The 16,567-nt window shown below is 36.2% G+C and overlaps 2 protein-coding genes across 3 annotated transcripts in view; one reads left to right on the top strand and one right to left on the bottom strand.

Moving 5' to 3' along the window:
- The window catches only part of Mob2 (MOB kinase activator 2), a 29,934-nt gene extending 16,437 nt beyond the window's left edge, over positions 1 to 13,497 (top strand). Inside the window, exons 2-6 of one of the 2 annotated variants that reach the window (XM_070302524.1) lie at positions 8,143 to 9,289; positions 11,269 to 11,523; positions 12,075 to 12,199; positions 12,481 to 12,708; positions 13,206 to 13,497. In XM_070302524.1, coding sequence (XP_070158625.1) covers positions 9,045 to 9,289; positions 11,269 to 11,523; positions 12,075 to 12,199; positions 12,481 to 12,708; positions 13,206 to 13,285 — 933 coding nt within the window. In that variant the 5' untranslated portion in view covers positions 8,143 to 9,044 and the 3' untranslated portion in view covers positions 13,286 to 13,497. The remainder of the gene's footprint in view (positions 1 to 8,142; positions 9,290 to 11,268; positions 11,524 to 12,074; positions 12,200 to 12,480; positions 12,709 to 13,205) is intronic. The other variant, XM_070302525.1, reaches the window with a different exon arrangement.
- A 340-nt stretch (positions 13,498 to 13,837) lies between these two features.
- LOC138936807 (uncharacterized) lies at positions 13,838 to 16,002 on the bottom strand. The gene is made up of 5 exons (XM_070302526.1): positions 15,843 to 16,002; positions 15,526 to 15,703; positions 15,423 to 15,457; positions 14,785 to 15,136; positions 13,838 to 14,558 (listed from the first exon to the last, which is right to left on the bottom strand). Exons 1-5 carry the CDS (start codon positions 16,000 to 16,002, stop codon positions 14,129 to 14,131), a joined length of 1,155 nt encoding a protein of 384 aa, XP_070158627.1. The 3' UTR covers positions 13,838 to 14,128.
- Positions 16,003 to 16,567: the final 565 nt, after the last annotated feature.

Genomic DNA, 16,567 nt, shown 5'->3' on the forward strand with positions numbered 1-16,567 from the left:
AACGATAACGGTAACGTCGTTACATTTTTACAGTAACGATAACAAATTAGCCGTTACTCTTATCGTTATTTTTTGGTTTTTATTATTTTATATTTATTCAATGGATGTATTTTTTGAAAAATATTTTCTAGCCTTCTCATCATAGGCTGCATTCTGATAGTCACTGCCAGTATTGAAGATCTATAGTAACGTATAAATTATAGATTTTACAATACTGATAGTGAATATTGGAATACACTCTTAATAATATCAATATTTCTCTTATCAATATTTAAAAACAAAATTTGATAAAAATTTTCGACAGAATTGAAATTTGTAAATTACAATTTAAATTCCTATAAAGATAAGTGTATTAAAAAGTAAAGATATTAATGTAAAAAATTAGAATCATTAAATAAGTTTAATATAAAAAACGCTCGCTAAATAGAGACTAATTTAGAGTTTTTAATTGTAACATAGATTATTACATTTAATATTGATTATTAAATAATTTTATAATCTAATAGCTTATTTTGGCATTACAAAAAAACAAAAATATAACGAAAAAGTAACGAAACGTTACTTTTCCAAGTAACGGTAACGGTAACGCGTTACTTTTATAGAGTAACGTTCCCAACCCTGGAATATATTATACTCAATTAAGTAGAATGATATTTTTTGTCGCATTATATTCTTGCAAATTTTATACTGAATATTATTTTTGCCCTTTGCTGCCATTCGCGATGTTTACAAAGACAGAAATTGGAATGCGTAATTCGCGAGAAAGAAGAAGAGGGGGAGAGAGATATCGTAGCAAATCATCCCCAGTGGTGCAATGATGGGGAAGTAAACAAACATCGGAAAAAATGTTTGTCGGGGGTAGCGCCGCGACGTCACGCGGAGGCGCCTTCGAGGCGCCTCCGTTCAGTCCGTCCATCGATTCGCATCCTGTAAGGATGTAATCCCGACGAAGGGAGAGAATCAGCCGCTCCGATGGCGCCCTGGCGCCAACCCTCCCCCTTGCCCTTCTCGATGCGAGCCATCCAACCTTCGAACTCTCTCTCTTTCTCTCGTCGATCTTTCTGATAATCATTTCGCCAGAATTGCGATCTCATTGCTTTATCCGGGTTTAAGTTAAACTGCCCGTACAGGATCACAGACTTGAGGGATCCCCGTCCTTAACTTTAATTGTTATTTCTCTGGCTTTCGGTCATTAAGGATGTAATGTTGAGACCGCGGGATGTAATTTCGTAGTCTTGCCGTGCTTTCCGTCCTAATTTCTGACGTAGACAATATCGTTGGATCTTTCCGATTGTCTCTCGCTAATTATCATTACAGCATCCCTTTGTCGAGTACAATAATGTTTCGATGATTAGAATCGAGATAATTTGTTGTCCTTTTTATATTGGATCTCAGATTTCAGGATTGATTAGTTTTACGATAGTAATCGAAAGCTTTTCTCTGTGTATAGAAAAGTACCGTTAAATTTTTCATTGTGTTTATTCTCAACGTATCTTGATCGAACGCGAGTTCGGTATAAAATTCCGAATGAATTATTTGTGTGATAGCGTCTTTCTTTTCTTATCTTGTCAAGAGATACTACTAGCGATACTTGAAAATCTATATCGAGTGTCTCTAAAACCTTCTCATCGACATCTATCGAATCTCTTCCAGTTGTATATCCGCTGAAGAGTTTCACTGTTTAAAGCCGTTTCCGACAATCTTGAAAAGTACAGCAGGCGTGAATCGCATCGCAATTTTCGCTCTTGCTGCAAGCAGCGATGACATAACGAATGGATTATTTCTTTTTGCTATTTCCAGACATCGCTACATCATCGACTATTAATCTGCAAATATATAATCTTCCAGGACTGAAATAGACATGTCGCGACTCTTTATCGTATTCCGAACAAACTTATTTAAATAAATATGGAGCTAAAAATTATTATTTCTTGAAGTATATTATTATTGTGATATATTTTGATGTTTTCTTTGATTTTTAAAATTTTATATATTCTAGATATTCATTTGAATTTTTTTTTTCTTTTTTATATAGCGAAAGTATTTGCTTATATTATATATATAAAATTTACATATTTTATTATATATATCTGGTTCTATATATAATAATATAATTTTGTATTTTCCATTATTGTACTAACTTATCAAATAGTTCAAATATTTATATGTAAGATGTGTTCGAACTAAAGTTCGTTTACACTGCCAGATTCTTTGATAGATTTGATTTATGTATAATATATAATACTATATAATTATTTTTAAAGTGTGAGATTTATATAGAATGATAGCTTCCATTATAAATACTTATATATAGTTTAATCAAGATTACTCTCTTTCTATTTGCATTTAGAAAAGTGAACGTTTAACGGATAATCATAATCCAGAGAAAGATCGAGCGATAAAGCTTGGATACAAAATATCCAGATACAAAGTGATCCGAGGGAGGAGAAAAGAGAGAGAGAGAGAGAGAACGCGTGACGCGCACGCGGAGCGGGAGCGGAATATTGATTGTCGCAGAGTCAGAGCGTCGCTTCTCCCCCCTCCCCGCGCGGCGATGCCGTCCGCCGTCCGTCCGGCAGTCAGCTGACTCGAGTTACCCGACTCACAGCTGATCCGACGCACGCCGCCGTGGTGGTGCAACCGCCGTCGCATTGCCGTCCTCGCGCCTCTTCTCTTTCCTCCGTTCTCTCCACCATTCTTCGCGATCGACTCGCCTTCTCTCCGTCCCTCTTCGTCTCTCGTACGCATTTAATTGCCCTCCTAAAATGCAATAGGTGCGCGAAGAGATCCGCGAGACTCTGGAAGAGAAAAGATACAGTAAGAAATACGTATGAAGCGAATCAGTATTTTAACACTCTCTCCATAAATTGACAGATGTGATTTTAATTCGCTCGAATGTTTCGACTGATAGGATTAAAGAAACCAATTTTGTTTGATGTCTCGAATGTCTCGGTTCTTTTTTTTTTTCCCGAAGAGAAAAAAGTAAATGGGGAGGGGAGAGCAAAGGTGTCGCCTTTTGTGGAACTCCGATCGTTACTCCGGAAACAAGGCGTGTCCAAAATGATTCGTTTCTGGGATTGGTATCCATTCGACAAAGTTCCTTTTTGGCATCTATTATATACACGTTAGATATTTCTGGTTTCCACAATAATCGATTGATCGCTGTTTACTATAAATAAATCGTTCATTCACGAAGATGAGCTTTCCACTCGGGCTTGTAATTTCAACTATGATTTACTTTAAATACGCGGATTTAAAATAAATGCTAAATAGATTATATATTTAAAGTAGATCTTATATATGCTCAAGAGACTTGACAGATTCGATTATAAATGTCTTAACTCTATGTTATATGGTAAATTACACAAAAATCTCGGGATGCTTTTATATCTATGCAGTATTTGTCATTTAATGATATTTTCTACACTCTTTTCCACACAGACATACACATATCATGTTTTGTGTGACTTCATAAAAATTTTTTATCTCAACTGCGAGTAGTTTATAAATGCAATACATGTCGCTGCTTTAAAAATTATCGATATTCCTAAATATATAGCTGCTCTAAATTCAATAAAGGCATTTTTTTTTTTTTTTTTACGTTTCGTGTCCAACATTTCATGTATATAAATACGATCTATAGCTCTTTTTTATAAAATCCATTGAAATTAACGTCGCGACAGATCAGTTCTGTGGTCATGCTAATTCCTACCACGTTCGATTTCAGGAAGATTAGATTCGATGGAGATCAACGTGCCCCATACCTCGTGGTCGCATTAATACTACACGTCACGCACGACACAATGTCGAATAAATGTCCCACCGGGTAAAAACGTGCATGCGCATTTCGGTCCTGCACATATAGTCGAATAATTAAAACGAGGTGTTCTGGAGGAGAGGTATATATTCAATTCAATCCAACAATAACATGAAAGAAAAGAGCTTTGATACATACAACTTTTGCTAAACATGCATAAATTGAAAGTTATTAAATGAGTTATTTAAATTAAATTAAATTATTTAAACAAATTTTTATAAGTTTTATACATATATATATATATATATATATATATATATATATATATATATATATTTAATTATATGTCAGTAATATATTAAAATGTCATTTTTTTTAAATTTTACTTAAAAATTCTAGTTTTTTTTTTATTATTATTATTATTATTATTATTTCTATTCTATAACTTATAATTCTTTTTTTTCCGCTTGCTATATAAATTTATCGAAAGTCGCATATATATATTTTTATTCCTCTATTTTTTCTCAGGTAAATAATATTTTACTATTACTTATATTTCGTAGATTATTTCTCTCTCTTGGAATAGTGAAAATATTGGAAAATATCAATTTTCCAATTAGCGCGATATAGGAAGATATCGTGGTATACCATCGTCTTTAATTCGCATTATATTTCGATGCGTTTCATCCCCGATCGCGGGACTCGGTGTCAGGCCGCGATCTCGGCAGTCGCATTCGTGCGCTCGACGACGGCGCGTCGAGTAGCACGAGGGTGTCTGATGATGAAAGGAGGGAAGGGAGTCTTTGAATGGAGTTAAGTTTGCGAGAAACGCGGGCAACGCCTCGTCCGGATCGGGCGTTGCGATCGGTCACTTTGATACATCCGAGCGGCGTGTTTAGAAAATTCGCAACGACTAGTCCCTTGAGATGATCTTATCCTTATCCATTACACTTGTTCTCCCTCGTTTTTCCCCGCGCTCGCGAGTGACGAATCCATTAAACGTGAAAGAACGAACGCTCCTTCTCTCCGCTCTGTCGTTCCATTATCCGTCGTACACGATAATGTGATAGACAGCGGTAACGATCTACGGGGGACGATGCGACGTGATTCGATTAGGGGAAATACCGCAGCAAGTCGACCACGACGCGATGCGGCAAGAAAAGAGCGGAATAAAATAAAATTCATCTGCGTTTGATTCGTTAATTAAAATTGACGAGCTTATTTTTCCAAAATCGTTCTAAATCTATAATATGTTTAAAAAAAACACGGAGATTATTTATTACAAAGTTATAGGAAGCCACACGTGATATTTTTAATTTTTTTTAGAAATGAGATACATTGAATATTTTGTAATATCTTTAAGCCTATTAAAATCAGAAGAAAATTATCGATCATGTCGGAAAAGTTCCGCAGCATCTTCCATAACGATCGTCTTGAAAAAAAGACGAGAATTATTATTTCTTGATAATTCCATTTATCCGACTGAATGCTTTTCATCGAGATGGAATAAAACTCTATTAGGTCATTACTACCCGCGGAGAACAAATTGTAATACGAAGGGAAAGACGAGAATTACTGAAGTACATCGAGTGCTGGAAATTAAATAGATCAATATTACATCAATATATTATATATATGGAAAATGAATAAGAGCAGGAAGTACAAGACAAGAATTATCGAAGCAGCGCAGACCGGAGGTTGAATAGGTTGATGCGCATATTTTTTGCCCAAAATTCCTCGCGAATTTTTCAACAAGACATCTCGGGCACGGGTTTGCGTGTCTAGGGAACGAGAAAAGAGAGCAGTCCATTATTTACTCGCTTGGACCTTCGGGAGATTCCTACCGAGCTTGTGACGAATTCTATCTGTCAGAATGAAGGACGACGGAGTAACAAAATTTAGTCGTCAGCAGGTACCGCGGGATCTTCTAGAGACCAGAAAATGAAGGAAGCGTCGTTTCTGATGATCGCCAAATTTGGCAGCATATTTCATTCAGTTCGTGGTCACTTACATAATTTGTATAAATAATATATACGCAAATATAAATAAAATTTAAATATAAATATTGCCGAATATATAAAATTAGTAATGAAGTATAAATTTTGAGCCGGCAGAGAAACGTCGTGTCTTATCGAAGTTTATTTGCGTAGTGAATCTGGAAACGCATTGCTTCTCCTTGCGACTTTAATGTTATACTGGATTGCATGCGTTAAGTGCGATTTAAATCTTGGATGCAACCTCATCCGGGTCACGATCAAGGACGCGTATGTTTCGTAGGTTTCGTGCAGTTGGTAGAACCCGGTTGTCGAAACTACTTGGCTCGAACTTTTCGTTCGATTTCCCGATGGCACCGACATTCGAATTTACACTTGACCGATTAACCGGATTGATAGCTCGCATAACGCACGCTGCGTTATCATCGTAATTCTCGTTGATATCAATTCTGCAATCACAATTTTTTTTTCTCGTAATTATAAATTATTTAATTTTTTATAAATTATTATAACTCGCTTGGTGAAGTTTCTATGATTTTTATATATATATATATATATTTTTTTTTTTTTTTTTTTTTTTTTTTTTTTTTTTTTTAGAAATAGATTGAGAAGAGAGGACGAAACAGACGCGTGGTTTTAATTTCAGAGAAACTGACGTAAATTTTTCCCTGTATTACATGGGTTTCGTCCGGCGACATAGTTTGCGTTTTACCTTTGCCGGTTTTACCGGTACCAGGAAATTACGTTTGCGGAAACAACTTTGCGAACTTTTGCGCCAATAAAAGGAGCGTTCTCGAGGAAAACGAGAAGTCAAGGTATATAACCAAGCGTCTGTTAAATGTGCCAGCGTACACATTTTTTAATCTTACCCTATGTTACTTAATTTATATGAAATTATTTTTTACTTTAATAAATTATTTTTCATTATATCATATAAATTATTTGTCATCTTATATGTGACAATCTAAGCCAGATTTCGCTGATGGATTTTCTACAATCGATATTTATTAATTGATCAACGAAATAAAGCACGAATATAATCGCAGAAGTTTTGCAGGATACGATCGTAATCTCGCTTATACAAAGAGTCGAATAAAAGCACTCGAACTCGATATATATTCGTCACAAAAGGGTCATGAATTTTATTTCCATCGATCGAGATCGCTAATTTCTTGATATATTTTTCTTTATGGCGTCATGGACACACGTGTATGCGATGACCCAATTTCTAAAAGACAGTGAAGCGACAAACTCGCGGTATTAACCGAGGAAATGAGAAATCTGGCATTGTGCCAGCGACGCATGTTGCTTAAATTTTTCTAGTGAATCCCACGCGAGAACGAAAAGGGAGAGAGAGAGAGAGGGAAAATGTGAGAAAGGGGGTCGAGGAAAATGCAATTTATCGGTGCTTCGAAATGTAGATTCCCCGAGAGTATACGGGATGAATAATAATTTGATATATGTACGGATATGTAGGGATTATATCTGCTGCATCAACCTAAATAAAAGTTCGAAATTATCGATATAACAGCCGCATACAGTTATGATCTTTTGGGCAGGGTTGGGAACGTTACCCTATAAAAGTAACGCGTTACCGTTACCGTTATTTTTTGTAAAAAGTAACTCGTTACCGTTACTCGTTACTGATCTTAGAAAGTAACGCGTTACCGTTACTGTTACTTGGAAAATAACGTTTCGTTACTTTTTTTGTTTTTGTTTTTTGTAATGCTAAAATAAGCTATTAGATTATAAAATTATTTAATAATCAATATTAAATGTAATAATCTATGTTACAATTAAAAATTCTAAATTAGTCTCTATATAGCGAGCGTTTTTTATATTAAACTTATTCAATGATTCTAATTTTTTATATTAATATCTTTACTTTTTAATACACTTATCTTTATAGGAATTTAAATTGTAATTTACAAATTTCAATTTTGTTGAAAATTTTTATCAAACATTATTTTTAAATATTAATAAGAGAAATATTGATATTATTAAGAGTGTATACCAATATTCACTGTCAGTATTGTAAAATCTATAATTTACGTTACTAGATCTTCATTACTATCAGTGACTATCAGAATGCAGCTTATGATGAGAAGGCTAGAAAATATTTTTCAAAAAATACATCTATTGAACAGATATAAAATAATAAAAACCAAAAAATAACGATAAAAGTAACGGCTAATTCGTTACCGTTACTGTAAAAATGTAACGACGTTACCGTTACCGTTACAAACAGAAAAAAGTAACGATCGTTACCGAAAAAAAGTAACTGTAACGACGTTACAAGTAACGCGTTATTTCCCAACTCTGCTTTTGAGATATTATATGATGATACATTGTTACAACGATTTATAAGTACATAATCGAATTTTGCTCCAGATCGACGATAATCGTTCTTTCGCGCTCATTCTCGTAAACGAGATCGATTGTCTTCCAAGGAGTGTCTTCCGCACCTTCTGTCGTCTTCCCGCGAGCTATTTCTTCTCGAATCGATTAGAGCGAGCATCATTGTGTTATACGTGAATTGTCAGACTTGGTGAGACTACGAACGCGGCGAACGTGTGAAAGTTGAAAATAAATTCAGTTAAGCTACTTTTAAGTCGAAAGAATTATTCGAGGATCCTTGGGAATCACGCACATGAACACTCGGAAGAATCTTGAAATTATTACAAAGGTCAGGATATCTCAGAAAGGACTGAAAAAATATCATTATTCCTATAGGAAAATCAAGATCTATATGGAGTGAAGCCATGTTTGAAACGCACGAATATTAAGGACGAGTGAGTCTTTTCAGAAGAGAAGAAAAAGAGAACGAAATACATAAAGAAATATTATCGTACTGTTAAAAATATAAAAAAATCCAAGGACCTAGAACCGTTCACTTGAAGCGAATAAGTATCAAGCGGTCACCCTTTTCCGTTTCTGAATCATTAAAAGAATACATAAATCGACCACGCGAATCAAAGATCAGAAGAGATTTTTCGATCTTCTACCATCTCGGGACATCGATCGTTGGAACATTCCGTCCTCGATACCTCGAAGAATTATTTAGAGGTGCTCGAAGATAGATTCTCGCGATATCCGCGATCTCCTTCGATCTCGGCCGCTCTCGAGAGGATCCGGGACAAGTGTCCCGGCACGTGCTGCCCAGAGTTTGATGACAATTGAACAAGATTTGGTGCCTACCCAGCGTGCGTGAGCGGATCCTCAGGCACGAGGGCGGCGCGCCGAGGAGGTCGTCCTCGACCACGACGATCACGACGACGACGACGACGACGACGATGCTACGCTCGCCGGCGCGCGGCGCCGTCACCGTCCTCCGGGAACCCTCCTCGGCCTCTGCCGCGGTAGCGGCCGCGGCGACCGCGATGGCGACCTCGGCCACTACCGTCTCGGCGCCGCCGACACCGGTGCACCACGGCGGCGCCGGCACCGGTGCTGGTAGCTCGAGCAGCGCCTCATCCTCGCGTCTCTCCCTGCTCGACACCTGCCACAGGAAGATCAGGCTCTTCGGCGAGCTAGTCGCGTGAGTTCCCCGTCCGCGAACGATCGCGTAGTATGTACATATATGTATGTGTGTGTGTGTGTGTGAGCGAGTACCACGATGCGTTTATTGATACCGGTGTAATTAAATCTCACATCTCGTCACATTTAAATTACGATCAAAAAATGAGAAAAATCAAGTATCTATTATGTAAATTATATCCACGGTATATTATAAGCGTTATAAGCAATTTTATTGTACGGAAATGTGATTAGACACGCACATATATATATATACATATATATACGTGTGTGTATATATATATATATATATATATATATATATATATATATATATATATATATATATACAAGAGATATACGTACATAATGGCTGATTCATGCCAATTTTTTCTTATGCGAAGCTGCAGCTTCTTTCCAGGAGCATGTGCTTTCTAGAAAGCGATTAAAGCGCTTTGAAACGCGTAGACGTGGCTGAATATGATGCTGCTATCGTTATATTGCATGTAATTGCATTTTTCACTGATAGGAAGCTGGATGTGCGAAGTGGCTGCTGTGAATTGAACCAACCTTGAAAACACAGTATACTCAGAATCAATATTATATTGAATTCTCATCTATAAACAAAGATATAATGTTAATTATTACGTATTATCGCGCGATTCACATTAATTGGGACTATCCATTTTTTAATATTATTAAATTGGCACACACACACACACAAAACATTTTTATTATCTCTTTCTATATTATGTTTTTAAATGTAAAGTTTTATATATCTATTAATTTATACAAAAAGATTTACGATTAAAATTATATACGGTACGATAGAGTAATAACATTTTCTATATTATAAATACGTAATAAAATGTAGCGCTTTATATTATAGTCAGTGATATTACGATATTAGTACATTGCAACAATCGATTTTCATTGTAATATATTATTTCCACTGTAATATAGCGTCGAATACAATATCATCATCATCATCATCATTATTATTATTATTATTATTATTATTATTATTATTATTATTATTTCGTATTATTATTAAAGAATTTCTATAAAATTAAACAATATTGAAAACGTTTCCTCTGGCGTTTTGCGCAAAAAAAAAAAAAAAAAAATTCCGTTTGTTTCTCGTCGAATTCGTGACGTGAGAAATACAACGCCTATGGCTTCGCTGATAGATTAAAGACAAATTGAATAGAGAGTCGAGGGAAGCGTCGAGGGTAATTGTACAAATCCGATAATTCGCTAATCTGATTAATGAATTCGCGCTACTCGATTAAAGACGAAACGCTCTCGTCCAATCGAATCCGATCAAGCTGGAGACCGCAAATTAGCGAACGTTTGTGAATCGACAATCGCAGTGCCATTGTAATAGATTTCTCATTCGCATTTCCTTTGACGATTTTCCGGAAATTTGCTTTTGACGATAAAAAAAAAACTATAGACGATAGCGTCAAAAAAATTATATATAAGCTATCATTTTTGTAATATTATTATTTATATCGATCATTGGCACACTTTTGTAATCTTTATCAAATTATTAGGCTACCTTCTCTGTAATTTATTGACATTCTTTGTAATAAAACTGATCTTTTCACATTCCCTTAACAAATATAATACCAATCTCTTATTAAACGCCACGTATAAGCTATTCCAAAAGACTGTTTTCCCTTTCAATTGCGAATTCTTTGACTATTTTTATAATAATAAAATTCTATGAAGAATCGATTCTCTCTCTCTTTGATATCGATTATAATAATTGACAATTGTAATAATTTGATTTCGGACAGCGTGCTCATTAATATCACACACACGAGGCTGTGCTATATTACATATATATATATATATATATATATATATATATATATATATATATATATATCTACGATTTTGCTTGATTGGCTTGAACGTTTTAAAGATCACCCGCCATGTGCGAAGAGGCTGCGTCGCATAATTCACTGACCGTGCGAATGTTTTGTCGTTTTACAGAAAAGCCAGACGAAAGGAGAAAGATGCGGGAGCCACGGAGGATCCTAAACTATACCTGGAGGAGGCCGCTCTCGAGAGACAGTTGCCGGAGCTGGACCTGAGGATGCTCGTGGATTTACCGCCCGGTCTGGATTACAACGAGTGGCTGGCGTCGCACACCCTCGCACTATTCGATCATATTAATCTCGTCTACGGCACGATATCCGAGTTTTGCACCATGACGGGTTGTCCCGATATGACCGGTCCCGGTTTAAGGTACGTTGTAAGCTCCGATTTTTTTCGCTTACTTATTCACGGTATCTCGAAAAAGTTGCATCTCCGATTTATTCGAGCATATTTTTTAAGAGAACTATATTTTTTTTATTACAGAATGTAAAAACATATTCTGAATCGCGTGTATAATATGAAGAAAATAAAGAGCGTTATTATATTTCCTCCACATTTTTTATTTAAATTTTGAATATAAATTTAAGTCTTATTGCTAAAGGTGGAGGAAAAATGGACGAAAAGGGATATTTGATGGAAAATCTGAAATCTTAAAAATTTATTTTTCCTATTTTTTCTCCATATACCGAAATTAATTGTAAGTGTTTTTGTCACAAGTACAAATGTAATCTTTGATAAATGCATCATCATGTTGTCATATTTTTAACAGAGAATTGAATAGCTTCTATCGATGAAATTTTGAAGTTTGATCCAAATTATTGTACTTGTCGATCACTCTTGTTCATTATTTGCTTTGTGCGCTGTTAATGTTTTGCATTTGAAATGATCAATCGATTGATACAATTGTTTTACCTTTGTAGAACGTATCTGTGGTTCGACGAAAAGGGGAAAAAAACGAGAGTGGCAGCACCGCAATATATAGATTATGTTATGACATTTACGCAACGCACCGTTAGCGACGAAACTATATTCCCGACAAAATACGGTGAGTCATTCAACCTTTATATATAATTGTTTAATTCGTTAAGAGTTGCCAAACTATATTTTATATAATTATTATAATTACGTAATTAATAAATATTATAGTTTTGTTTTTAATAACACATTGCTATTATCATAAAAATTTATATCGATTGTTAATCGATCGAGAGATATGCATATTTATTATATTAATTTTATCTTATATATATTATGTTTAATTATTAATTAAGAGCCGAGAAACATCAATCGATTAATTGTTGCCGAATAATAATTTTTTTTTTTTAGCAAACGAGTTTCCGAGCTCGTTTGAGTCGATAGTGCGTAAGATCCTGCGGCTACTGTACCACGTGGTGGCACACATCTACCACTGCCACTTCAGGGAGGTGGCGCTTTTGGGGTTGCATGCTCACCTCAATTGTGTGTTCGCCCACCTCACGCTCCTTAATCAACGCTTCAACCTTATAGATCCCAAGGAGACGGAGATTCTGGGGGACCTAGAGGCCGCCCTCTTAGGTAAGCTTTATATATTAAGGCCGCTGCCACACCGATGCGGTATTGATCGATGCTGATTACGCAATGCCGGAGAGAGATCCGAGACCGAATTGCGCGACAGAATATTTCTATTGACGATCGATAGGGTCGTGTATGTGTATCTTTTCTTTATTTGACGCCGACGATCGGTTAAATCGGAGCTTAAAAAAAAAAAAAAAAAATTGAAAAAAGAAAGATTGGAACTGTACATTGAAGTGCCTCGGATATTCTCTCAACATTCGTTATCGTCGATTATCGAAGAGATACGCGATGTTGAAAGAGACTTACTCGTATCTCCGTACAGTCTAACGGAGCGACGAAAAAGCTCTCTTGTGGGGATCAATTTGCACGATTATTAAGGGACGAATCTAATTACGGTGCATTAAGTGTATATTTAGCCAGCTACATTATACGCCTCGCCGGAGAGATACATGTTTGATTTTATACTATCGATTCCTTCTCCGACTACTTGCTTGCAGGTGACTCGACATCCGCGCCTTCGCAGAGCTTAGCCATCCAGGAGACTCCGACCTCCACAACTACTACCAATACCACCTAGATCGCCGCGATGCGTAATAGCATGCGAGCAGAGGTTGCAGTTCCTGAGATTAGGTGACGATAGGTGATTCATTTGTTCGTTCGGTTTTTTTTGTCTTCATTTTATTCTTTTTATAGATCACATGCGAAAAAATAGAATTTATTGCGATACGATCGGCTAATGGATGAAGAGGAAGAGAGAGAGAGAGAGAGAGAGAGAGAGAGAGAGAGAGAGAGAGAGAAAGAAAGATAGAGAATGAGGGAAAGCGGCGATTCTGTAAAAACAAAGAAAAGATACCAGTAGTACCTGTACATAGCAAAGTGTGAACAAGTACATGATGTAATTAGGTTTCTCCGTTTGTTGTTTGTGAGATTGTACATAATTTATTAAATGGTAAGATATATATATATACACGAGAGAGAGAGAGAGAGAGAGAGAGAGAGAGAGAGAGAGAGAGAGAAATAACGAGTGAGAATGAAAGAGCGCGAAAGCAAGTGAGAAAGAGAGAGAGCGATAGAAAAAAAACGAATATTGATTATTATTGACAAAGTTAGTTGCTATAAGAGATGATTTGTTCTGTAAAAATGATACAATAATAATATTGTAAAGTTAAAATAATACCAAATATATACCTGGTGTTAAGGCACATGTCTTATCGGCGACAAGTTGAAAATACGTGATGTGTATGCATGTGTATGAAAGAATCCATCTCCCTTCTAAAAGTGAACCTATCGTCTCAACTATTGACCAAGTCGTCCTCTAGAAAACCTTCGCAAATCTTTAATTATCTTAAATTACTCACATAAAATTGCTCCTCTTCCTCCTTTGAAATTTTTTAAGAATTTCTAATTTTCACTTACAAGTTCAGGTGCAAGCAGCGGTAGTCGGCGCATGAATATGCTTCACTTCGACGAGTCTGATCGCGGCGCAAAGATTCGCGATTTCTCTTAAAAATAGGCCTATCGCCTCGGCTATCGGCTCGCAGAGATCTCTTAACGACGTAGCGACATTATAGAGAAGGATCAGTACCGGTTGCACAAGAGCGTTGAACAGAATGGATAGTAGCGGTTTCACAAAGTAATCCGCTATCAATTGAAGTATCCCGACTGTCAGCGGTCGGATCACGCTATAGAGAATAAAGCGAAGGAGCTGCAGAATAAAAGCCGTGACGAAGGCGATGCCGATATGAATCGTGCCGAAGATCTCTGCCCAAAAGCGGGTTGCTGCTTGATCAGTCTTTTCAGCGCATTTGTCGGTAGTCAAGACAGGATGGCAATCGGTTGTTCGATAGTATCTGCAAGAAATATCATCGTCCCGATCGGTCTCGTTTAATTAGCGTATTAGTTATATGTCAAGTATCCCTCTTCGCTCCGCATTACATTATTCAGTTAGACCGATTAAAAATTTTTCTTAATTAAATTTTATTATTACGTTAATGGAGAAGTATCAGTGCGGTAAAGCAAGTTTTCAAGAATGTCCTGCATATATTTTGCACTTACACCGAGGTAAGCGATACTTACGCGGAGCTTCCGTGATCGAAGTAGTAAATCTCGATCTTCTCCGCCACTTCCTCCCTCTTGAGTTTCGTCTTCGCTGGATACTTGAGAGACTTTGATTTACCGACATCGTACTTGGTGCTCTTAGTCGGTATCCCGTCCGATATCTCGTAAGCGGCGAGGGATTGAAATTCGTGCGATGGCTGCGACGTGTCCAAATGCTGTTTAGGCACACCTTTGAGAGGCACCTGGGCATAGTGAGGACACTGAACCTGTTTCAACTTTATCTCGTACATCTTGTTCTCCTTGCCGAAGTACCCATTTCTCGGCCGCTTCCAGCTGAAACGGCTCCAGAACTGCCGCGATTGCGGTTTATCTAAACAAACGTACGTTTATAAATCTTTGTCGACGTGTATTTACTCACATAGGACGTATTTTAGCTCCTTTAGATATGGACTATATATTGTATAATTTTTATCAATATGTATTGTAATCTCCGTATGCAAAAGATTTTTATAATATTTTTGTATCTTAAATTTCTGTAAAACTGGTAAAATTCAAATTTAATGATAAAGAACGTTTTATACAATCCCGCACGAGTTTATACACATAGCAAATCAAATATATCTTCCGATCGGAGATAAAGTTTCTATATTATATACCTTTTTTAAGTTTCACAGGCAGAACGTAACCGTTGCTGAAATGATAAATCTGCTTTTAAGAAACAAATCGACTAATGGATAATGGAAGGCGTGATGGCGTTACATTTTATGACTACGGCATAAACACGGAGAAAAGCTCAATTGCGTCGTTGCAGGCCGACTTCTCGAGTTCTCCCGCTGGCGATCCAGTTTTGCTGGAACCGCGGATGGGACTTCCGTTGTCGCGGCTACACAATAAGTTGCGACCGGCGTTGTGTCGATCGAACATTTACAATCTGTATCTATATACAAAACTCAAGCATTGAATGATTGTTTATAAATATATAAATGAGTTCTAAAAGACAGACAACTTAGTTCGATTTTGAGGAACACTCTTTATAGAGTTTCGCTTTCGTAGAACAATGTGAAAAATGCGCGTGCCTTTAGGTCCTTCAACAGCATCGTTTCCCTTTTTGATCGTCTTGGTGCAGGCCACATTTACGTCGGAATTTACGCCCGAGGTAACATCATCCGAGTGCAAAGACGTTAGATTGGACGGTTCTGTGGTGTCGGCGCAAGAACAATCCTCTCCGGTAACCATATTGTCAAACATTTCTTTACAATAAAACACATGGAAAATTATATAAAATAACATCAACATCGAATAACGCAAACAGAACTGTCAGAACAATAACAAAAGCAATTAGCAATTATACATATATATGCTTTACATATTCAAGTCATATCCATTCTAATTTAATGTATATATAGTTATAATTTCAATTATTTTAAATTCACATTATAGACATATGAGAATAAAATCTGTAACATTTTACGCTGAAAATTAAGACTTAAGAAAAAGATAGTATCCAACTAATTTTTCGTTTATGAAAAAGATCTACTTTAAATTACTCAAAGAACTCATAGAACTCATAAATGATGTTTAGTTTTTCTATAGAAAATATACGAAGAGATAAATCGTTGCGTTAATTATTATAACGAACGATTCCATTATCACGAATATAAAAATCAGTTGCGAAGAATTAGTCAGTTATCGAGAATCTCTTATCTATAATCAATAAAAAGAAATTCTTTCCAAATCTATATTATTGAAAATCCATGTCTACATATATCTGCCTATATCGTGTTTTCTTCCAGAAAACAAA

The sequence above is a fragment of the Polyergus mexicanus genome, unplaced genomic scaffold (assembly GCF_030449975.1).
Source record: "Polyergus mexicanus isolate NDT 795.1 unplaced genomic scaffold, iyPolMexi1.0 SCAF_10, whole genome shotgun sequence".
NCBI lineage: Eukaryota > Metazoa > Arthropoda > Insecta > Hymenoptera > Formicidae > Polyergus > Polyergus mexicanus.